General features: G+C 51.6%; 1 protein-coding gene across 1 annotated transcript; it reads right to left on the bottom strand.

The window, feature by feature from the left end:
* Nucleotides 1-1,425: 1,425 nt before the first annotated feature.
* CACNG8 (calcium voltage-gated channel auxiliary subunit gamma 8) lies at nt 1,426-16,049 on the bottom strand. Its single transcript, XM_027080394.1, is given in 7 exon segments — nt 1,426-1,626; nt 1,628-1,673; nt 1,675-2,182; nt 3,670-3,810; nt 4,966-5,049; nt 14,310-14,773; nt 16,042-16,049. Coding segments are annotated over 7 exon segments (1,452 nt in total).
* Between the last annotated feature and the right edge of the window lie 9,154 nt (nt 16,050-25,203).

The raw sequence follows: 25,203 nt of genomic DNA, 5'->3' as shown, positions 1-25,203 counted from the left end.
CCTTGAGAGCACCAGTGGGGATCCTGATACTAATACACTGCCTGGTACATTAGCAGATGCTCAAAAACGTTAAGGAGTGAATGGCTGAATTAATGGATGAGTGAAACATGAATCTCTAAGTCCTAGTGTTTCTCCTGCACACCAGACACCATGCCTGTGCTTCAGTATTTGTGTGATTATCTGCTCCCTCCCACGAGTGAGAGTTTGAAGGGCCAGTGCCTGTGTCTGATGCTGTATTTCAGCATGTCTCTGCCTCTCACTCTCATCTCTGAGTTCCTTCCTCCCTTTCTGTACCATTCATGTTATGATCCTGTTTAAAGCCATTCCATGTCTCCCCACTGCCCTCAAATTAAATCTAAACTCTTGACCTGACCTACAAGTCCCTGGGCAGTCTGGCCCTGCCTTCGTCTCCAGCCTCATCTTGTTCCGTCTGCGTGTGGCTCACTAGTACATGTTAGCCTTCTCCGGAAGCTCTTCCTGCCCCAGGGCCTTTGCATATGCTGTTCTCTGGCTAAGACACTTCCCTCCAGCTTCACCTGGCTGGCTTCTTGTCATCCTTTTGTGTTAGCTAAAATACCCCTTCCTTTTAAACTGGGCTCAGCCTCCCTGAAGGAGCATTTTGCATTTCTCCTTTGCCCTAACTGTAGCTTACTGTGGTGTACACATTTCTTGGATTAATGTCTGTCTCATGCACAAGACGTGAACTCTATGAGGATGTTGGGGACCCTATCTGACTTCCCTCCTTCTGTAGGCTCAGCATTTGGCACAATGCCTGGCACTTAAGTACACAAATAAATTGCTGGTAATGAATGATCAAGTCTGTCTCTGGGACTGTTTACGTTCCCTCCCCAGCGCCATGCTGGTACATAGCAGGTGCTTTTAAAGCCCTTGTGGAAGGATGAGTGAAGAAGTGAACGAATGCCCACGTCTGTCCCTTGTCACTTTGCCTTTCTGCATCCCTCTTTTATCTTTCTGTCTCTTTACATAGAGCATATATATAGTCTGCAGGTATAACTATATAGTCGTGTGTTATGGGTCCCTCTCCAGGAGTTGGGCTGGGCTGGGAGTCCCTCCTCCGTGCCCCGCCCCCACATGCACACAGCAAAACATTAAAAAGAAAACATCTCAAAACTGCAGAAAACACCACAGCCCTCCCCCTCCCCCCCACAAAAAATAAATAAAACACGACGCTCCCTCCCAACGGCCCCCTCCCTTCCCTTCCCCCTCCCTCAGGGTCCCTGATTCGGAGGGTGGCGGGCGCTCCCCCACGCCCGAGAGGTGGGGAGGGGCGCGGGGGAGCACCAAGCAGTCTCCAGCGCGCTCACGGGGAAGGAGGGGGGCACCCCCGACCCCCGGCAGCCTCGTTGCACGCGCGCCCGCGCACGCGCCCCGGACACGCCCCCCTCGGCGCCCCCCGTCGCGCCCCTACACGGGTGTGGTTTTCCTGTTGAGCGTGTTGCCGTTGGAGGCGGCGGCCTCCTTGGCCAGGGTCCCGGGGGCTGGCGCGGCGGGCGCGGGCGCGGCGGGCGCAGGCGCGGCGGGCGGCCCGGTGACCGTGACCGTGACGCCGCCGCCCGCCTCCTTGGGGAAGGCGTTGTGCAGCGTGAGGAAGCCGGACGCCCCCCCCGCGGTCCCGCTCTGAGCCCGCCCCGCCGCCGCCGCCGCCGCCCCCCCGCGCCCCCCGCCGCGCCGCCGTACGCCCCGCCGCCGGCACCGGCGCTAGCCAGCCCCGCGGCCACGCTGCCCTTGGACGGGTCGCGGCTGAGCGTGTACATGGAGATGTCCGTGGAGGCGAAGCCCGGGCCCCCGGCGCCGCCGGGAGACGCGTCCCGCGACGGCGACGGCTCGCTGGAGCGGGAGCTAGAGCGGGAGCGGCGGCGGTAGCGGAAGCGGTAACTGGGCAGACGGAGGATGGCCGAGGGGCCGCTCCCGCCACTGCCGCCCGCGCCCCCGCCGGCCTTGAGCAGGTCCGAGCGAGACTGGCAGTGCGCCTCGCGGCTGCGCTCGATGTAGATGTTGACGGCCAGCACGCCGATCACCTCGGCCAGGATGAACGACAGCCCGCCGAAGTAGAAGGACCAGCCGTACGAGTAATGGTTCTTCTTCTCCTCGTCCCGCTTCGGGCCCGGCTCGCCCGCGTTTGCCGAGATGTACACGATCACGCCGATGATGTTGCTCAGGCCTGGGCGGGGACGGTCAGACGGGAGCCTCGAGGCCACCCCTGGCCCCGCCCCCGCCCCCGGCCTGTCCCCGCCGGCCCAGGCCCAGCCCCGCTCTGAGCTCCACCCCTGATGGTCTAGGCCCCGCCCCAGATGGTCCAGACCGCCCCGCCCACTGGCCAGCCCAGGCCCCGCCCCATGTTGGCATAAGCTCCACCGTCAGATGGTCCAAGCCCCTTCCCAGATGGTCTAAATTTCTTCCCAGGTGGCCCAGGCCCCGCCCCGAAGGGCCCCAAATCCTGCTTCGGATGGTCCACCATCCCCAGCTAATTCAGGTCCTACTCTGTTGGTCGAAAGCCCACCCTGGTCGGTCTAAACTCCGCCCCAGTTCGTCCAGGGCCCACCCCAGAAGGTTTAGGATCACCCTTAATGGTCCAGATCCCTCCGGGATGGCCCAAGCCCTGCCCCAGATGGTCTAAACTCCTCCCCAGATGGCTCAGGCCCTTTCCTCGCTGGCCTAAACTCTGCCCTTGATAAGATGACCCTGGCTGGGGTTTCCTGGCCCTACCCTGATTGGTCTAACTCCACTCTTAACTTTATAAATCTTGGTGTTCCCTAGGCCTCACCCTCCGCTCGTTTAGTTAATGAGGTAATCCCGCTCTGACTCTCTAGGCCCTAACTCTGGCTGATCTGAACCCTTTCATGATTATCCTCTATTCCAGGTCTCCCCCGCACTACTCTTACTAAAGCAGGTCTCCCATCTACTCTAAGCCCCGCCTCCAGCTTGCTAAACCCTGCCCCCTGAGGATCGCGGTCAGGCTCCTCCCCCGTCCCAGGTGTAGTTAGCCCGGTCTTTCAAATCCTCCAAGCCCCACCCCCTGCAGATCTTGATCCAACTCCAAAGCATCCCCTGCTGTTTATGCTAAATCCTCCCCCTTCTCCTCTGGATTCCATCCCTTTAGAAAGGCTGACTCCTCGAATTTCCCAATACTACTCACTTCGAGTAGAAAGGGGGTCTTGCCCCTTAATGCCCTCCCTCACTACCGAGTTGGTCTGGATGCTTTCGCAGGACCAGACCCTTTTTGGGTACACCGGAGCCCACGAGACCCCGCCCCCTAGAGCAGGCTCCTCCCCATCTGAATCCAAATCACTTTCTCCCTCTCAGGTCGGTCTTCTCCGTCTTCAAGACCGCAATTCAGCCTCAAGGGCCCACCCCCTCTCCCAAACTCCTCCCCTTCCGTCTCCTGGACCGCAAGCTTTGGAATCTAAACTCCTGGCATCCCGGATTACGCGGTAGACAGACACCTGTCTGTGCTGGGTTCACTCGCCCAGAAGACTACCGGAAGGCGACACCTACCTCGCCCAGCGGGTGGCGATGGAGCTTGGGAAGAGCCTAGGAAGGCTCCGGGCCCCAGGGAGCGCCCGGGCAGGGTAGCTTTGCAGGCGCGCGCGCGCTCACACACACACGTGCGCGCTCGCAGGTGGGCCGCCCCCTCCCTCTGCCTCTCACCTGCTGCCACGAACAGGATCCCTGCTCCCAGAATGATGTTCCTCTTGGACTTGTAGACCCGGGAGGCCGCCACGCACACGCCCCCGAGCAGCAGCAGGATGGCGCTGAGGATGGGGAAAATGCTGGAGGCCCGGACGACTCCTGGAGAAAGGAGAGTATGGGGAGAGATGGGGGGTGGGAACCAGGGCGTCAGACACGGCCGCCTGGCCCCCTGGCGCCCCGCGCCTCCTGCTGCCTCCGTCTCCGCTTCTCTCTCGCTGGCTCTCCAATTCTCCTTCTCTGCCTGGTTATTTTCTGTTATTGTCTCACTTTCTCTCCTCTTTAAAATTTCTCTCTTTCTCGATCTGATTGCCTCTCTCTTTTTCTGTGTCTTTTTCTTTCTTCCTCTATTTTTCTCTCTCCTGGCATATTTTTCTTCCCTTTTATTTCTCTAATCACTCTCCCTCTCTCTTTTTTTTCCCCTCGGAACTTCTCTATTTCTCTGTGGACCCTCTCCCTCTCTCTTTTTCCTTCTCGCACGCTCTTTCCCTTCCTCTCCTGCGCATTTTTTCCAGATCTTTCTGAATCAAATCTCTAAATACCTCTCTCCCTCCCCCCCCATCCCCCCTTCTGCCAGGCTTCACCTATCTCTCTGGGTTTCTCTTCTCTCTTCCCCTGCCCCCTCCCTCTCTCCCTCTCCCGCTCTCTTCTTCCCTTCCTCCTCTCTGTCCCTCCCCCCACCCCTTCCTGCCTGGCTTCATCTGTAGCTCTGGGTTTCTCTTCTCTTACTTTCTCCCTTCTCTCTCTCTCCCCCTCTCTCTGCAGTCCTTTCCACCGTCTCCCAAACCCTAGGCAACCAGATTCTGCGATTTCTGAGCCCGGTTGAGGCCGCAGCCAATCATAACTCTGGATTTGCCGCGTTCTTGGGGTAGCTAACCAATCTCACCACAGGCTTCCCCAGCCAGCTCCCTAGAATGGCCCGTCCGCGCCGTCCGCGCCTCAGGTTGCCTCACGGCCCCAGGGCGCAGCGACCAATCCCAACCCAGAGAGTCACTGCACTGAGTTGCCTCGAGTACCCAGGCCATCACGACGGCCAATCAGCTCCCGGGATCCCTTCTCAGCCCGCCCCAAGGTGAGAGGAGGGGGCGGGAGAGACCACTGAGCCAATCGGTGACCAGAGGATCTCAGTATCTGGGCTTGGATTGGCTGACAAGTTCATCTCTGCGTGTGGTTCTAAGTGCCGAAGCACAGCCCCCTCTCCCCTCGCACTTGCCCAAGCCCGGTAGTCCCCCCACTCTGTCCCCGACCCCCACGTACGGAGCAGATACTCCGCGCTGTCATGGTCGTAGTCCGTGTCCTCCGGGAAATGGTTGATCTTCACGCAGACGCCTCTTTTCAACCCTGGAGGGGAATGGAGGTGATAGTCGTGGGCACTTAAGAGTGCGGAAACCCCGGGTAAGAAAAGACCCTCCTCAAACCCCTTCTGATTGGGAGACAGGAAGTAATGGCTCCTGATCCTGTCTGTGCACCTGGGACAAACTTTCAACCTCCCGGCCCCGGTTTCCCTACCAGTTAAAAAAAAGAAAAAAAGTAAAGAAAGGAAGGGAGGGAGGGAGGAAATCATCCAACACTCACTAAAAGGCCACAAGAACTTTTGCCCTGTAACCTGTACGGGGACAGTCTCTCTGGCCTCTGTTTCCACCTCTGTAAGAAAGAAGGCGTTGCTTTCAGCCATGTCGTCACTCTTCAACTCAAAATCGGTTGAAAATGCGTGGGAAAACGAAGAGGCGGCAGGGGGCCAGGAGGACTACATTTCCCATGAGGCCCTATGAAGTCTTCGAGTCCAATTGTGAGGAGAGAGAAGCCCCAGTGGATCACCGGGGTTGTAGTCTCTTCAATCCTCCATATGGGAGAGGGATTCCCCGGCTCTCTGCGCACTGCACCTGGGGTCCTCTGGGAGGAGATGCAGAGGTCGGAGCTAGCAGAGGCACGCTAGGGGTGCAATATGCCTCCAGTGGTCCTGCAGTCTCAGCCCCTTCCTCCCCCTAAGAACCCACTTCCTTACACAGCTGCAGACCGATGTATAAATAAGTATAAATTTAAATACATTTTGTTTCCTCAATTCTCCAGGCTCCTTCCAACCTCCCGGCCACTGCCCAATGCTGCAGAACATTCTGCTTACATTCTTCACTGGCGAAAAACTTACCTTGCAAGCGAGCAGTGCACGGGACACCAGCTTGAGGAAGCTTTCGCTCACACACACACACACACACACACACACACACACACACACACACCCCTCCCACCCATTCTGGGGTGTAGCAGCTCCCTGCACCACCACCTTCTTAGCATGCATTGGTTTGATTTATGATCTTCTTCAGCACGCTAGGAGTTCCTGCAGGGGGAGGGCATGGGGTCTGATTCCTCCGTGTGTCCCTAGCATTGCCTGGCACAAAGGAGGCCTCAAGAAATGAGTGTTGAAAGAATTAAGTTATGAATGAATATAAGGATGACAGAAGGGGAGATTCGAGGCAAAAGATGACACGGAAAGAAATGGGGGTAAAGGAAAAGACTGGAAAGAAGGACTATAAGGCAGTGAGTAATTCCACTAAGAGCTACCATTTGTTAAGTGCTTCCTAGGTGGATTAACTCATCCACAGCTCACAGGAGATCCACGAAATAGATAATGTTATTGGTGTCGTGCGGTGACCAAACATTGAGAATTGGAGTCGCACTGCTTGATAATGAAGCCTGAATCCATCATGTCCTTATTCTGTGACCTTGTTGGCCTTACTTGGGCCAATTTACTTCGATCCCTTTTCCTATAACAAGGGGCTACTAGGACCTACCTCACTGGGTTGTTGTGAGGGTTGAATCCAGGTATAGAGATTTAGCACTTTGCCTGGAACACAATTAGGTGTTCAGCTGATACCACGCCGTATACCCATTGTCCAGATGAGGAAGCAGAGGCATAACAAGGGTTCATCAATTCACAGCTGATGGGTGGTGGAAGCAGAATTCAAACACACAGCGGTTTGCCCCCACTGGAATGTAAGCTTATAGGCTGTTCACCACTCTTCAACATCTAGAGCAATGCCTAACACATAGTAAGTGCTTAATAAATATTTTTATGTACGAATGATTGAATGGGCAACAAGCACATGAAAAGATCCTCCATATCACTAATCGTTAGGGAAATGCAAATCAAAACAACAGTGAAATACCCTCTCATAGATATGAGATACCATCCCATTAGGATGGCTACTATAAACAAGCAAACAAAATAAAACAGAAAATAAGTGTTGGTGAGGATGTGGGGAAATTGGAACCCATGTGCACTGTTGGTGGGAATATAAAATGGTGCAGTCGCTATGGAAAATAGTATGGAGGTTCCTCAAAAAGTTAAAATTACTATATGATCCAGCAAGTCCCTTCTGGGTATATACTCAAAAGAACTGAAAGCAAGGTCTCTAAGAAATATTTGTACATCCATTTTCGTGGCAGCATTATTCACAACAGCCAAAAGCAACCTAAGTGTCCATCAATGGATGAACGGATAAAGTGTGGCATATACGTAGAATGGAATGTTGTTCAGCCTTTAAAAGTAAGGGAATTCTGACACATGCTACAACCTGGATGAACCTTGAAGATATTCTGCAAGTGAAATAAGTCAGTCACAAAAATACAAATACTGTATGATTCCACTCATGTGCGATATCTAGAGTCATCAAATTCACAGAGACAGAAAGTAGAATGATGGTTGCCAGGGGCTGGGAGCAGGGAAGAATAGGTACAGAGTTTCAGTTTTGAAAGATGAAAAGTTTTGGAGCTTGGGTACCCAATGTGAATCTACTTAACATTACTGAACTGTGCTTTTAAAAATGGTTAAGATGGTACATTTCACATTCTGTGCATTTTACTTAAAAAAAAAAAAAAAGCCACTGAATGAATGAATGAAGATACACCTTTTGAGTGCAGATGTTTACCCATCACCACATCCAGTATGGTGTGGTGGGGCGGGGGGTCAAGTTCTCTCCTTTCTTGAGTGGGATTATAGTACTTCTCTCAAAACATGAATGATAACTCAATGAGATTGAGCACGGAGAGTACACGGCGTGCAGACTCTCCACAGACTAGTCATGCTGGCAGTAATGATAACTAGTACGTACTGAGGGCTAACCACACAGTAGGCACGGCTCCAAGCATTTGACAGGTAGGTACTAACACGGTATGCATGACCAGCCCTTAGAAATACCAGGCAGTGATAGTATCCCTGCTTTACAGGTGAGGAAACTGAGGCATAGAGTTGAAGAAATTGCTCAGTTCTATAGATGGTAAGTCATGGGGAGGAGACTCTGGGCCTCAAAGGTGAGCTTTTTTTTTTTTTTTAAGGTGAGCATTTTCTTTTCTTTTTCTTTTTTTCCTGGCCAAGCCATGCGGCTTGCGGGGGTCTTAGTTCCCCAACCAGGGATCAAGCCCTGTGCAGTGGAAGCGCAGAGTTCTAACCACTGGACCGCCAGAGAGGTCCCAGAGGTGAGCATATTTGTGGCAGTAGAGTGTAGTGGTTATGTTAGCCACGAGCACGGGCTTTGGAATCACATTCTCTGGACTCACATGCCAGGGCTGCCACTTCCCAGCTGGGTGGCTTTGGGGACTTGGACACCCCTGAGCCTCGGCTTCCTCGTTTGGAGAATGCGGATGGTGATAATGACCACATACGGTTTGCGAGCACTCAGTGACCCACGAATGACAGAGTCAAGCGCGGACCGCACGGGGGTTATGCGGCACGCCTCTGCGTGTTATCCGACCAGCTGGGCTGGGAGCTCCTTAGGCGCAGGCATGGTGGTGATGCGTCTCTGAGTCTCCCCAGGGCCCGCCTAACACAGACCCGGGCAGGCAGCGGTGGGGGGGAGTGGGGAAGCGGGATGGGGGGCGGTGCGTAGGGGTGTGTACTGTGGCGAGGACCACGGCTCTGCCCCTCGTACCTGGGTGGCCATGTGGCTGACTCACTTCCCCTTTCTGGCCTTCAGCTTCCTGCTCTGACAAACTCGGGTGATAATAATACCTTCCCCCTGGAGCAACTGGGAGGGTTCAATGAGATAAGGCACGCAAAGTGCTGAGAACAGGGGCTCTGTACAGTCCGCTCGAATAAATCGGGCTGTGGGTCTAGATTCTGGAGGCTGAAATTCCTGAGAAGGGAGCTAGACCCATACGGATCCCCCAGCCCTGGGGTTGGTTCTGGGGCACTTGAAATGTGGCAACTGAGATGGAGTGTGAGTGTAAAATGGGCACCAGATTTCAGATTTGGTATGAAGAAAAATGCATACTATTCCATTAATAATCGTTATGTTGCTAACATGTTAAAATAATGGTTTGGCTACGCTTGGTTAGATAAAATGTATTACTAACGTTTATATTAATGTATTATATTGTATGAATTGTATTTATTAAATTAGATTCATTGAACCTTCCCCTTTGTACTTGTTTTAATGCCACTGCTAGAAACATTTAAGTTATGTAGACAGCTTGTGTGATGTTTCTCTTGGGCAGTGCTGGTTGGGAGGCGGGGACTTCTGGGTTATCAAGGAGGGGACACTCAGGGGTTGGTCATCTGAATTCATAATACTGAGAAGAAGAAGAACAGAATATAAACGACATCGTCTAGCCTTTACCCTGTGCCTGCTGGCCTTTTGAATGCTTTACATGTAATAACTCATTGAATTCGCTCCACAGCCCTGTGGGTTAGGGGCCATTATAATCCCCATTTCACCGATGACGGAAATAAAGCACAGAGAAGTAGAATATATGGCTCAATGTCACCTTCCTGTGCACAGCAGACAGGAAGTAACCCAATAAGTCTTGTTCTCGAGTCTATGTCCCAATCACGACTTTCTACTGCACTTCTCAGAAAGACGGAGGGACAAGGGAGGATGGGACCTAAGAATTCCTGGGGACAGAGTGTCTTCAGGGGGCAATGGCCCGGGGGGGGGGCAGTTTCTACACCCCTGGATCCCCGATAGGATGGAGGCTAGTGGTTATATTGCTTTGACTCCTGGGAAACCAAAGAGACCTGGATTCAGATCCAGAGTCTACTGCATATTAGCTGTGTGACCTTGGGAAAGGTGCTTTCCTTCTCTGAGCCTTAAGCATTCATTTCTAGGAGATGGGGGTGATAGTAGTACATAGCGCACAGAATTATTGTGAGCATCCAATGACGCATGAGTGATGACTATAATAACAATAAAGTCTACCTTCATTTACCCCCTGCTTAACACAATTCCTTTGGCTCCCAGGACCCAGTTACCTCATTTTCCCCAAACCTCTGTGGTCAGTCCTTTCTCAGCTCCCTTTGCTGGCTCTTCTCATCTTTCTGATTGTCTTTGAATACTGGACTAGCTCAGGCTTCAGCCCTTCAACTAATTTTTTGGTTTGTTTCTGTCTCTGCTCATCCATCCACATGCCATGACCCGCCCACCAGCCCAGACTCTCCCCTGAACTCTGACCTCATATATCATATCGCTAACATCCTAGATCAGGGGGTCAGCAAACTATGACCCACAGGCTGAACCCAGCCTGCCAAATCCAGCAAAGAATGGGTTTTACATTTTTTTTTTTTTTAATGATTGAAAAGCTGTCAGAGAAGACTATCTCGTGGTACGTGAAAATGATATAAAATTCAAATGTCAGTGCCTGTAAAGGAAGTTTAATTGGAACCCAGCCACACTCATCCACTCACGCATCATCTCTGGCTATTTTAAGGAGTAGCAGCAACAGAGATCACACGCCCCACAAAGCCTAAGAAACTGACTGTACGGCACTTTGTGAGTCCTTTCCTATACTGACTCCTGTCCTACACAGTATCTCAAATAGGCACCCTCAATTTATTTTTGTAATTTTTTTGGGTAAAGGCACCTCAATTTAACATGTCCAAAACTGAGCTCATGATAGCCCTCCTTATAATAAATTGGGTAAGAGAAAATAAAACAAATACAATAAAATACCAGCTGTTCCAGCAGATGAACCTCCCCCACCCCTACCCGACCACATTCTCCGGTGCTCAGGCCACAGCCTTAGAGCAGTGACTCTCAATGAGGGGCGATTTTATTCCTAGTCTGGAGACAGTTGACAATTTTGGTGTCCACACCGGTGGATGCTGCTGGTGTTTAAAAGGTAGAGCCCAGGGATGCTGCCACACATCCTACAACACGCAGGACGCACCCCCCAACCCCAGCCCACAGCCGCAACACGGAATTATCCACCCCCAAATGTCAACAGCGCTGAGGTTGGGAAACCCCGCTTTTGAGACGCCCCGACACTTCTCTCTCATATCCTACAACTGCCCCACCAGCAATTCCTGCCCGCTGTAGCGGCAGAACATACTCACAGTCGAAACCCAAACTCTACGGCTCCCACCCCGATAAGCCACCTCCCATTCTCCCTTTTCCTTTCCTCCTAAATACCCAACACAGCAGCAAGAGCGATGCCCTTAACCTTCAAGCCAGCTCCTGTCACTCCCCCCCTCCGATGTGGAAAGCAAATTACATTCCAGGACCTGGAAGCTCGTGGTATCGCCTTGACTGCACCTCCTACCATGTCCCTCCTCACCACCTCTGCCCGGGCCACGCGGGCCTCCCATGATGGTCAGACACAAGGCACATTCCCACTGCAGAGCCTGAGCAATGTTTCTACAGCCTGAAGCGTTTCCCTCCAGAAGCCACATGGCTCCATCTCTGGGCTCATTTAGCCTACGCCTCGGATGTCACCTGCTCAGTCCCCTTTATCTCCAATTTCTGCAGTTTCACACCCTTGCCCCTAACACTTCCCATCCCCTCCCTTGCTCTTTTTCCTCCTTTGCACTCAGCTCTAACACCCTAGGTGTTGTATTTACTTATCTCCCTTATTATCTGTCTCTCCTGCTAGAATATAAGACATATAAAAACAGCAGTCTTTCATGTACACACTGCTATATTTAAAATGGGTAACCAAGGGCTTCCCTGGTGGCGCAGTGGTTGAGAGTCCGCCTGCCGATGCAGGGGACTCAGTTTCGTGCCCCAGTCCAGGAAGATCCCACATGCCGCAGAGCGGCTGGGCCCGTGAGCCATGGCCGCTGAGCCTGCGCGTCCGGAGCCTGTGCCCCGCAACGGGAGAGGCCGCAACAGTGAGAGACCCGCGTACCTCAAAAAAAAAAAAAAAAAAAAAAAAAAGGGTAACCAACAAGGACCTACTGTAGAGCACAGAGAACTCTGCTCAATGTTGTGTGGCAGCCTGGATGGAGGGGAGTCTGGGGGAGAATGGATACATGTATATGTATGGCTGAGTTGCTTTGCTGTGCATCTGAAACTATCACAACATTGTTAATTGGCTATACTCCAATATAAAATAAAAAGTTAAAAAAAAAAAAAAACAGGTTTCTTTGCTGTTGGTTTTTTTCTCCTTCCACGTCTATAGCTCCAGAATCATGAACAGCGTCTGGCACACAGTATAAACTCAATAAATAGCGGTTGTTGAGGAGGGGATGAATACATGGAATGACTGCTACTTGCTGTACACTGTCCATCAGTGTATAATGAGAAACTGGGTGTCAAATTATAACATAATGAGAAAATTGGATGGGTGTGAGGCAATAGGGACCAGAGGTGACGGGAGAAAGGGAGACCCTCATGCCTGATCTGAGGAAGCAGCTGCTACTCGGATCCAGCCAACCGTGGCCACTGCAGGATACTGGCCCCGTGTTGTCAGATCTTCCACTAGTTCAAAAGAAGCTGGAAATCGGATTTTCAATGTGCAATCTCCCTATTTTTAAATGTTGGCAACCGATTCAGATTTTGGTTTCAGTTTTAAGCACTCCACACACCAGACAAAGCATATCTGCAAATCCCATCCATCAGACCTGAGTTCTCTTGGCTCTTCCCCAGTCACAGCTGGGTTACCTTGGGCAAGTAGCTTAACATCTCTGAGCCTCAGTTTCCTCATCCTCAACAGGAGGGTGGTGCCCTGCCGCCCCCCTCCCATAGGATTAAATGAGATAATAACATTCCTTGCTCATCAAGAGTACCCAGCAAGGGACTTCCCTGGTGGTGCAGCGGTTAAGGGTCCACCTGCCAATGCAGGGGATGCGGGTTCGAGCCCTGGTCCGGGAGGATTCCCACATGCCGCTGAGCAACTAAGTCCCTTTGCCACAACTATTGAGCCTGCGCTCTAGAGCCCGTGAGCCACAATTACTGAGTCCTCGTGCCACAACTACTGAAGCCCGCGCGCCTAGAGCCTGTGCTCCGCAACAAGAGAAGCCACCTCAATGAGAAGCCCGCGCACCACAACCAAGAGTAGCCCCCGCTCGCCGCAACTAGAGAAAGCCCCACGCGCAGCAGTGAAGACCCAACGCAGCCAAAAATTAAAAAAAAAAAAAAAAAAAAAAAGAGTGCCCAGCAAAACGGAGGAGGAAAAGATGGGGAAAAGAGAGGGATAAAAAGAGAAGTGAAGGGATTTTGATCTTTTTGGCCCTGGAGGGGGAAATTGGGGATTGGCTGGTCCCACTCCTTCATGTTGCAGACCAGGGCCCTGAGGCTTAGGGAGGTGACAAGATAGTGAGCACACAGGGGGATAGATGCACAGGAGGACTGGAACCCAGGTGTCCTGCTTCCCAGCCCATCACTTCCACGCTATGTGGAAAGAAATAGCAAAGCTGAGAGCAAAACAAATAGAGGAGTTGCTAAGAGGAAGAGGCCTGGCGTGGGGAGATGGGAGGCCAAGGGAGCCAGCTGGGAGGGAGCCTGCAAGGAGAGTAGGACCAAGCAAAGAGCAAAGATGGAGATTAGAAGAGGCGGTGGCCTCATCGTCAAGAAACAGGGTCTGGAAGGAGGACGTCAAAGGGAGGATGAATGGAGGGAAGATGAGGCAGAAGCTTCTAAAGACCAAGGAGGACAAGGACCCGCAGGGGAGGCTGGGAGGCCTGATGGGGAGGGAGAGGCGGGCAGACAAGATCCGCCGGAGGACAAGCCACAGAGAGGAAAGAGGAGAGGGCCGTGAGTTACGGGCAGTTAGGGCAGGATGTTTTAGGAGAGAAACAGCCAAAGTGAGGCCAAAGGGACGGAGGAGATGGGGAAGACGCTGTGACTGGGTCCATAAGAGGTAGGGGCGCTCAGAGGGCAGAGGTAGGACGTGGGGGAGAGAAGATGCAAAGGGCAAAAGGAGGAGGGGGGCCCAGCTCAAGGGTGAGCGGGGAAGCGGGGAGGCAAAGCAGAGCGTGCCAGTGCTGGAATCGAGGCAGAGGGAGCCCCTCACGCAGGGAGGCCAGGCACCCACAGGGGTGAGAGGGAGGGAGGAGAGGGGGCTTTCCCCACGAATGAAGGAAAGATAAGATTAGGCGGGTCCCGAGCGGAGGGGGCGCAGGACGTGCCGAGTGACGGAGAGGCGTGGATGGGGAGGGTCGAGGCGAGGGGGGCGGGATTCAGAAGAGGGTCAGGACGCAGAGAAGAGTGAGAAGGACGGGGGAAGGTGTGTGGGCAGGCGTGGCAAGGAGCCCCAGGAGGAGACGGGAGGCCGCAGTGGGGACCACAGGAAACTGGGAGATTTCCCAGGGAGGAAGCCCAGCCGGCCGCGGACGGGACGAGGGGCCGGGCCGCAAATGGAGGGGCGCAAGGCTGGGGCCCCCTCCACCCTACCTTCCAGGCAGCAGATCCTCCAGAGGCCCGAGTGGGTGAGTCCGCCGGGGTCCTTCTTCTCCGAGGAGCCACTGCCCCCGCGGTGGTGGGGCCCGTCGTCGCCAGCCGTGAGGTTGGTGGTGTTGCAGATGAAGGCGCGCGTGTAGAGCCAGTAGTCCGTGCTGATGGCAATGGTCATGAGGCCGAAGGCTGCGAAGGCGCCCACCGTGGTGAGCAACACCTGCACCCCCTTCTCGCACCAGAGGCCCCTCTCTTCGTTCCAGCGCTTCAGCGACTCCAGTTTGACCACGGGCAGCCGGGGGGCCGTGGGCCACCACCGGGGCAGCGGGGGCGGGGCCGTGCCGGCGGCTGGGGGGGTCACAGCGCAGGCAGAAGTGGGGGGCCCGGGGCCAGGGGCTGGGGAGGGGGCGGCGAGGAGGAGGCTGAGGCCGGGGACGGGGTCAGAAGGCAGCCATGGTCGGCAGCTGGTGGAGGGCAGGGAGCGAGATAAAGGATTAGACAGGAGGGCTCACCTCCCTGGACACCCCTTTACCTGCACCCCAGCCCCCCAAAGAAACCCCACTCTTTCCTCGGTTGAAGAAACTCCTTCCACTCTGCTTGCCACTGGCACTTCTCTGAAAAACAATCTCCCTGCGTCCAAGAAATTCTTCCCACTAATCCCACTCTGAGACATACCCCACCTATGTCCTGAGTGCCGTAGGACACGCCTCCAGGCCCCTCCAGCTCCGCCCCCCTGGTCTCACCGTCCTCCCCACAGGGAAAGCGTCCCTCACTCCAGCCCCCAGTGCCTCTTCCTCCCCAGGAACCCCTGTCCTGTTCCTCATTTCTTATAAAATGTTCTCATAAAGCTCTACCCACTCCCTACCTTCCCCTGCAAGGCCCACCACTTCACCTACTATGGCCCCTACTTAGGAAAAATAAATCTCTCAATCTCTCCTCAGCTGAAAAAACAAAAACAACAAACACAACAACACTCAGATCTTCCAAACTCATCCCCACAGTTTGCACAACTCAGAAAACCACACAGTTGTCATCACTACCACCCCACCTCCACAGTCTCCTCTGCATGGGAACCCCTACCCCACTCAGAACCCTACGTCTCTGGACCAGGGTTCTCAACCTTGGTTGTACCTTGAAACCACCAGAGGATACTGATACTTGAGAAATTCCGATTTCATTGGTCTGGGGTGTGGCCCTGAGCATCTAGGTTTTTAAAACTTCCCCGGGGGATTCTTTTAAAGAATCCAACGCCGCTGGACCCCCTGGATTAGAAGAATGCCCCCCATCTCCATCACATTCCCTCTAACCGCCCCACTTGTCTTCCTTGGACCACTCTCCCATCCCCTACTATGTCTTTGACTCAAGGAAAATACTCCACTCTTTCGTTTGCTTATAGGAGTCTTCCAAATCTGGTCCTCAGTATCTCTACAACTTAGACAAACTCATCATAGCCATCACTTTCTCCTCCATTAAGAAAAATTTCTTCCGTGAGTTGCAGGGCATTTTCTACTCACAGGAATCCCTTTCTCTAGACCCCAAGTTCCTCTCCATTCAGAAATCTCCCAAGCTCTGACCTGCATATTCACTGTTGTGGAAGGAAATTCCCCCACTCTACCCAGCATCCCCCACCCCCTTCCTCTGCCCTTCCACCATCTCCCACGACCTCCAAATCTCCTCTCCGTAGCCCTTGTTATGGGGATGAACCCCCCAATTCCAGATCTCCCCAGCTCACTTCGACATCCCGCTGTCTCTTGAACTTATAAGAACCTCCCCCCCACACACCCTGACTTCTCTGACATCACAAAGAATCCCCTTCACTCTTGCCACCCTCCTCCACCTACTCTAGCTCCCAGCATCGCTTGTGCTCAGGAGAATCCCCTTCATGTCTCCCTCAGACTTCCCTTCTTGGGAACACCCCCAGAACTCCCCCTTCTATTTCACCTGTGCAGGAACATACACCATACACTCAGTTTTCTTCCAAATTTCAAAAGATCCCCTCCATAGACAGTGCCTCTTAGAAAAATTTGATCCACAAGACCACAACTCTCTTTCAGTTGGGAATAATTTCCCACTCTGCAGGCACCAAGGGTCCATTCATTTTCCTCTCCCACAGCACCCCATCACCACGCCCCCTGCCCTGCCTTTTCCACCTTACCCCAACCCTCCTTCCAGGCATGCATCCCTTACCAGCTTCCACCACTCTATCTATCCTAGACTTCTTCCCCCAAACCCCCTATTCTAGTTAAGAGCCTGGAAGCCTTAGAGGAGGAAACAAACAAACAAACAAACCTGATTCTGGGTCCCAGTACCAGGGTGACCTTGGCCTCTTCCGCCCCCATCAGCTGGCCCTCACTGGGTCTGCTCCAAGGAGGGGTGTTGGAAAGGTTGTCTATGGGGGGGGGTGTCTCCATGGCAACTGGGCCTAGTGCCCCACACGTGTGTTCTCTCCTCACCTCCACTCCTGCCTGCCCACGCACGGCCCCTGCCCTGGCCCCATTCAACAGTGCCCTGGACACTGACATCCCTGTGGCCTCCCTGGCCTCACTTCTGGCCGCTTCCTGTCTTTCCTCTCCAGAAAGACGCTGAGTTTCCTCTCCTCTCCATCTCTCGGCCTCTTCTCCCCGCTTCTGTGCCCCCTCACCACCAGCACCACCACCTCCACTGTCCTAGCAGATTTCTGCCTCCAAGGGGGGTGGGAGGGTGAGCCTGTGACCACAGGATGTACCCATTCCCCTGCTGGGCCCCCTAGGACCCGGGATAAGGAGGGGATGGAGAGGGGAGGCGAAGGATGGAAATTCTTCATCATATAAAGATTCGAAGCTCTTTTCATTTTGTCGATTTGGGGGGCACTCTGCTTGGTTTTAGGGGTTCTTCCTTTAGTCCATCTGTCAGCGGCAGCAAAGGAGGGAGCAGGGGACACCCCCAATTCGAAAGCTCCGGGATGTGAGAGGGGTCATCATCCCCTCTCCCTCTGAAGGGGACCAGCTCCTTCCTCCAGAATTAGGGGGGTCACAGAGCCTTCATTTTACATCCACCCACCTCCGATTAATAAAAAGATCTCTCTCACCTCTGTTAACGATAGGTCAACTCTCCGATGCACGGGGGAGGGGACGTTGAGCCCCCGTCGGCAACCCCCCCCAGGAAAACCCTTGTGGCTCCCAATTCTCACTGCTCCCCCTCCCCCAGCAGCGAGGGACCCAGGCGTCCGACCTGGTTGGGGGGGTGGAGATGAAGAGGCGTCCGGGGAATGGGTGTTGAGGTGGGAGGGGAGGCTGAGGGGCAGCTCTGAGCTCGGGCCCCGAGGGAGAGGGGGTCGGGATGGGGGAAAAGAAGGTGAGGAGACAATTTGGTTCCCGTGTCGCTGGGTAAAGTGCGGAGCGGGAGGACGAGAGAGGGAAGGAGGAGGGAGGGAGGGGGAGGGGAGCCGCTGAGGATGGGGGAGCCACGGAGAGGAGATGGATTGGGGGGAGGGAAGTGATGGGGGGCAGGGTCTGGGTGGCAGAAAGAAGCTGGGGAAAAAGAGAGAGACCCAGAGAGGGAGGGAGAGAGACAGAGCCAGGAGAAGCGGAAAGAGAGAGACCCAGAGTCGGGGAAACAGAAATGGGGGAGGGAGAAATTTGGGGGAGGCAGCGGCTGGTAGCAGAAGGAAGTTGGAGAGGGAGACACACACACACACAGAGAAATATCCAGAGACAGAAGGGGACAGAGGCAGAGATGCAAACAGAGAAACGCAGAGACTGGGGAAGAAATGGGGGATGGGGAAAGATTGGGGCGAGGGAGAGGATGGGGGTCAGGATCTGGGTAACAGAAGGAAAGAAGGGACAGAGAGAGAGTCATCCAGAGAGGGGGAGGAGAGACAGATGGGGAGAGAAAGACAGAGAGAGACTGCGAGGATGGGAGAGAGAGAGAGGGAGAGAAAGAAAGAAAAAGTGGGGAGAGAAATTGGGGATGGGGCAAAGGTCTTAACAGAGAGAAGAATGAGAGAGAGAGAGAGAGAAGAGAGAGAAATTTTAAAAAATTTAGGGGAGAGGGGTCTGAGTGGCAGAAGGTGCCGGAGACAGAAAGGCAGATGCAGAAGGAAAGAGAGGGACCCAAAGAGAGAGAAAGATGGGGAGAGACTGAGACTGGGAGAGAGAGAGACCCAGGGAACGAGACAGAGGTAGAAACTGGGGAAGCATCAAAAGGAGGCCGGAGAAAAATAGGAGAGGGGCCAGTCTCAGATGAATGAAGGAGGTCGGAGATAAAGGATACCCCTGCCTCCTCCCCCCCCCCCCTCCCCAGCCCCTGCCCCCTCCCCCCCCCCCCATTTCAAAGCCACCCCCCCACCCCCACTAGCCTCCATCTCTCCACAGCATCGCTTGCCGCCGCCACCGCCTCTTCCTGTCGTCATAGCAACAGGATCCAGGCGCCCAGCCAAGGCTGGCAGCAGCGGCCGGAAATGAGGGGAGGGCCTTTTAAAATGGACCCCAGGAGCTCTCCCCTTTCCCAAAATCCAAGGGAAAGCTCCACCTCCCCGAGTCTTCCCACCATTCCCCCCCACCAAGTGGCAAGGGCAAAGAGCCACTGAAAATAAAATTATACTAAACTTACAAGGATAGAAAGCCTTTTGCGTCTCACCAAGAATTTTTTTTTCTTCTTACGAGCTACCCACCCCTAGCTCAAAGAGTTAGATTCCCCCAAGATGGGGATGGGAGTGAGGAGAAAAGTAGGATGCGCAAAGCTTGAGTGGAAATAAGTTTTAAAGAAGTCTGTCTGGGGTTGGGTCGGAGGGCTATGCAACAGTTTTGAGAAGACTGGATTTGCAAGTTCTAGAACTAGCCAGTGGGTAGAAGGTGGGACAACTCCAGGGAGAAAATCTCAGATGAGAGTCAGAAAGTTTGGTCTTGGGTTCAAATCTCAGAGATGCCTGTAGCCACTGTGTGACCTTGGGCAAAACATTTCCTCTCTTCTAGACTCAGTTATAATGGGTGCAAAAACTGCCTGCAATTAAACGGGAACATTGGTGAGAAAAGGTCTTTGCATGCTGCTCTAGACAAGCAGTTATTTCAAGACTGTGTCTTCACGGGAACATGATCAAAAATTAAGCTAGCCATAACCACAGACTTGGGCTAGGGAGTCTGCATACTGTCTCACGGAATTCTTACAGAATCCTTGTAATGTGGGCACTGATATTCCCATATTATAGGTGAACAAACTGAGGCTTGGAGATGGGCAGTGATTTGCCCACAATCACCCGGGAAATACAAAGTCAGCACTGGAGATGAAGCAGCCTCTTTGTGGGGAGTTGCCAGGAACAGTCAGCAATAGGTGAACTTCAGAGCCACTTAACCATTCCTGTGTCAGCTCCTCCCTTCTGACAGAAGACAGAAAAAACCTGAGTTCCCCACACATTCAATCACCTCCCCTGAAGGAGCATCTCAGATTTCCACTGGAATTTCTTCAGGGGAAAGGAGTTTAGAGAAGCATTGTGACACCCTTGGTTTAGAAGCAAAGAAATGCCAGCCTCGAGGGAAGGGGCCTGGAATTCATTCATTTGAGAAACATTTGTTCAGCCCCCCGTTCTTTTGCCAGAGAGAAGGATACAGCTGGGGACAATAATGGTAATTGATAGAAACTGAGTGCTGAATGTTACAGACTCTTAAGTGATTTGCCTGCACGGACTAGGTCTTCCAGGTTCTCTTATTAGCCCCCATTTTAAAGATGCGAGGCTGAGAGACGTAAGCACGTCCTGCACATAGGAAGCGATAACAATGGAAATCAGAGTCAAGCCTTCAGATTCCAGAACCTGTGCTATTTTCACTGCTTCTCTGTCCTTTGGTGGGGGGAGGGGGGTGTTTATATCCTAAATGGGGGAACTATAAATAAACAAACAGAAAAACAAATACTTTGAAAGGGCGAAAACAGCATGAAGCTGATAAAAATAAGCTGAGGTTTCTAAATCTCGGAACCATTGACATTTGGGCTGGATAGTTCGCAGGGCGGGGCGTGGGGAGGGCGCTGTCCTGTGCATTGTAGGATATCCAGCAGCGTCCAGGAACTCTGCTCACTAGATGCCAGTAGCAAGGGATTATAATCAAAAGAATTCAGTCTGTTCCACCTCAAATCCTGCTCCATACTGGAAGTCTTTTAACATTTTCAGCTGTTTCTTCTCTTACTTGCCTTTGCATCCCTAAATAATAATTATCTTCTAGATGTGTCAGCAATATACATTGTAGATTCTTCTCTCTGATAGATAAGGATTTAACTCATGGAGACCTCATTTTTCCTCCCTATAAGTATTTTTAATTCTTCTATTGGTTAATTTTGTGGCATTAACTAATAGACTTATATCATGATTTCTTCTTTCAGAGGGCATATCTTTTCTCTCCCTTTTTAAGCAGCTTTATGAGATAGAACCCACATACCATGCAATTCACTCAAAGTGTATAATTCAATGGCTTTAACTATAATCATAAAATAGTGCAAGCATCCACCTTAGATCCATTATAGAACATTCTCATTTGCCCAAGGAGATATCACACAGCCCTCAGCCAGTCACCCCCAATCTCCCCACACCCCCAGTCTCCCCACCCAGCGCTAGGTAATCACTAATCTACTTTCTGTCTGTATAGGTTTGCCAATTCTAGACATTTCATATAAATGGAATCATACAATATATGTTCATTTGTGATGGGCTTCTTTTGCTTAGCATAATGTTTTCAAGGGTCATCATGTTGTAGCATGAATCAATACTTCATTTCCTCTTATTGCAGGATAATATTCCATTGTATGGATATACCACATTTAACTATTGGATATTTAGGTTATTTCCAGATTTGGCTACTATGAGTAATGCTGCCGTGAACATTTGTGTACACATTTTTGTGGGAAGGTATGTTTTCACATCTGTTGGATGTATACCTAGGAGTGGAATGTCTGGATCACATGTTTATCCTTTTGAGAAATGAGGCAGCATCTGTGGACTTCATTCTGCAAGACAGAAATATTAGACCCACTGAACAACTCTTCAGCTCACTGACGGACTCTTCAGAAGGGGTGTCCCAGAAGATGCAGGTGATGGACGCTTTCAGCTCTCATTTCTAAATTTGCTCATGAATTCATCTCACATTAGCCGAGGTCTCCCAGGGGGTTAACCTGGAGACCTAGAGGCTGTAGACTCAGAGACAAGTCTGCTAAGCCCCTAACCTTGAGAAGGTCCTCCACCCTCACTTCCCCCGACCCCATGTGGTAGGCAGAACTCCAACATGACCCCCAATATTCCCACCCGCTTGTGCAATCCCCTCCCCTTGAACGTGGGCAAGACTTGAGAATAGGATGGGGTGCCACCCCCATGATTAGGTTACATTATATGCAAGGTGAAGGAATTTTGCTTGTGTAATTAAGGTCCCTAATAAGTTGACTTGAAGTTAGTCAAAAGGAAGATTATCCTGGGTGGGCCTGACCTAATCAGGTGATTTTTTTTTTTTTTTTTTTTTTTTGCAGTACGCGGGCCTCTCACTGATGTGGCCTCTCCCGTTGCGGAGCACAGGCTCCGGACGCGCAGGCTCAGTGGCCATGGCTCACGGGCCCAGCCGCTCCGTGGCATGTGGGATCTTCCCGGACTGGGGCACGAACCCGTGGTCCCCTGCATCGGCAGGCGGACTCTCAACCACTGCGCCACCAGGGAAGCCCCAGGTGATCTCTTTTAAAAGGGTCAAGAATCACCTCACACCAGTCAGAATGGAAAGTCTACAAATAATAAATGCTGGAGAGGATGTGGAGAAAAGGGAACCCTCCTACACTGTTGGTGGGAATGTAAACTGGTACAACCATTATGGAGAACAATATGGAGGTTCCTTAAAAAACTAAAAATAAAGCTACTGTATGATCCAGTAATCCCACTCCTGAGCATATATCTGGAGAAAATGCTAAGTCAAAAAATACATCCACCCCTATGTTCATAGCAGCACTATTTACAATAGTCAAGGCATGGAAGCAACCTAAGTGCCCACTGACAGATGAATGGATAAAGAAGATGTGGTATATATAGTCAATGGAATATTACTCAGCCATAAAAAAGAATAAAATAGTGCCATTTACAGCAACATGGATGGACCTAGAGATTATCGTACCAAGTGAAGTAATTTGGACAGAGAAAGACAAATATCATATGATATCACTTATATGTGGAACCTAAAAAAGTGGTACAAATGAATTTATTCATAAAACAGAAACAGACTCACAGACATAGAAAAAAACTTACGGTTAACAAAGGGGAAAGATGTGGGGGAGGGATAAATTAGGAGTTTGGGATTAACAGATACACACTACTATATATGAAATAGATAAACAACAAGGTCCTACTGTAGCACAGGGAACTATATTCAATGTCTTGTAATAACCTATAATAGAAAAGAATCTGAAAAAAATATATATGTATTGTATATATATATGTAATACATATATGTGTGTGTATATGTGTGTGTGTGGATATATACATATATCTGAATCACTTTGCTGTACACCAGAAACTAACACAACATTGTAAATCAACTATAGTTCAATTTTTTTTTAATTTATTAGTTTATTTATTTTTGGCTGTGTTGGGTCTTCGTTGCTGTGCGTGCAGGCTTTCTCTAGTTATGGCAAGCGGGGGCTACTCTTCGTTGCGGTGCACGGGCTTCTCATTGCAGTGGCTTCTCTTGTTGCGGAGCACGGGCTCTAGGCATGCGGGCTTCAGTAGTTGTGGCACGCGGGCTCTAGTGGTTGTGGCTCGTGGGCTTAGTAGTTGTGGCGCACGGGCTTAGTGGCTCCGCAGCATGTGGGATCTTCCCGGACCGGGGCTCGAACCTGTGTCCCCTGCATTGGCAGGCGGATTCTTCCCCACTGCGCCACCAGGGAAGTCCTACACTTCAATTTTTAAAAAGAGGGTCAAGAAGTCATAGAGACTCAAAGCAAGAGATTCTCCTGCTGTCCTGCAGGAGCCAATTGCCCCATTGTTAAAGAGGCCCACGTGGTCAAGACCTAAGGGTGGGAACTGCTAGCAAAACACAGGGACTTCTGGGACTTCCCTGGCGGTCCAGTGGTTAAGACTCCGTGCTTCCACTACAGGGGGCAGGGGTTCAATTCCTGTTGGGGAACTAAGATCCTGCATGCCACACGGCACAGCCAAAAAATACAAAAAGCAAACAGTCCCCACAGGAACTTCAGTCATACAACCACAGGAAATGAATTCTACTCAACCTGAGGGAGCATAGAAGTGAATCTCTCCATAACTGAACCTCCAGGTGAGGACCCAGCCAGCCGATATCTTGGTTTCAGACTTGTAAGACCCCCTTACACTGTACTGGATTCCTGATCCACGATAAATTGTGAGATAGTAAATACGTGTTGTTTTAAGCCCCTGTGTTTGTGGGAATTTTTAAAGCAGCAGTAGATAGCTAATACTCCCTATAAATCACACAGCACCTTGAAGTTCACACAGGGGCCACTCAGGCTATACTGCGTTAATGCCTCCTCAACGCCTTCCTCTCCCCCATTCCTGACAACCAGCCAGGCTCCATATGTGGACCCCTCTCCCTCCTGGATCACTTTCGTATCTATTTCCTCCTCTCTGTCCTGCTCTTGTTTGGACTGTGCCAGCAGCCCACACCACTGTCCAATTTTCACTTGGCTCCTTTGTAACATTCAGAACTGACCTTTTCCTTCCTCTGCTCAAGACTCTCCTATGGCTCCCTATTGCTCTCAGGAGAAAAATCTAAGCTCCTCACCTGTGTCCTTCTGTCAAGGTCATCAGTCTCCTCTTATGCCATCTGCACTGCAGCCTCCAGCAAACTGGAGTTATTTTTCCCTTCTATGCCCAGTTCCTTCAGGCTTTTGAGGTTTCTTAGTGTGGATCCCCTTTCTGGACTCTTCCATCTCCCAGCCATATGACAAACACTCTACCTGCTCTTGAACAGTCAGCTTACATGCTTCCTCCTCCAGGAAGTCTTCCCTGACCCCCCAAGGCTGCATCAAGGATTACAGCTGTGCTTCCACCATGCCCTATAGGGTTCCCATTAGAGCACAGTCACCCTGTATTGCAATCAGCACATCGGTAGGTCTCCCCCAGGAGAGTAGGAGCTGTTCAGGATGGGCATGTGTCTGGTTCACTTTGGTGTCCCCCAGAGCCCAGCCCTGGTAGACAGGAAGCTTCAGTTTACAGGTGCTGAATGAATGGATGGATGGGTGGGTGAAGGAATGAATGAATGACTCAGGGAATGAGTGGATACATATTCCAGGGTCCTTACCCCCCAGCAGTCCCTGCCCAACCACTCTCCCCGCCTCACATCCTGAATGTGCTTTTTCCCAGGTGCTTGAGTGTTTCTCATCAATAACAGCTGGGGCCTTTGTGTCTTCTTGAGAGGAACAGAGTGCTGGTGGCATGTTTTCCCGCTGTACCAGGAAGGGAAGATCAGCGTTTCTAAAACGTCCTCATTTAGGGTGAAGTGGAAATATTCCAGCTCTGGTGAGTCAGGTGGCCTGAGTTCCAATCTTTGCTTTGCCTTGCCTCCCTAAAGGACCCAGAACCAAAGCATTGTTCTCTCTGACCCTTCATCCTCTTGTCTAAAAAGGGATGGAGGGGTGCAGTTAGTGATCTCCCTCTGGATGGGATGCTCTAGGACTGTGATTCAGAAACTACACTTCCAAGGAATTCTGGCAGGGCTCTTTTGGTGCCTGTGAAGCCCCTGAAATTATGTACAAAATTTTGTGAATATGAGTATTGTTTTCTGGGGGTTCATAGCTTTTATCTGATTCACAAAGGGATCCCTAATCCCCTACAAGTTAAGAGTTACTTCGTATAAATGGATTTAGCGAAATCTCATTTGTGTTAATAAAAATAAAGGCCAAAAAGAAAAAAAAAGCAAGGGAGAAT

This window comes from Aethalodelphis obliquidens, unplaced genomic scaffold, assembly GCF_003676395.1.
Source record: "Aethalodelphis obliquidens isolate GAN/ISIS:26980383/991018 unplaced genomic scaffold, ASM367639v1 scaffold43, whole genome shotgun sequence".
Classification (NCBI taxonomy): Eukaryota; Metazoa; Chordata; class Mammalia; order Artiodactyla; family Delphinidae; genus Aethalodelphis; species Aethalodelphis obliquidens.
The sequence above is the reverse complement of the archived record's forward strand: the minus strand, read 5'-3'. Positions and strand labels throughout refer to the sequence as shown.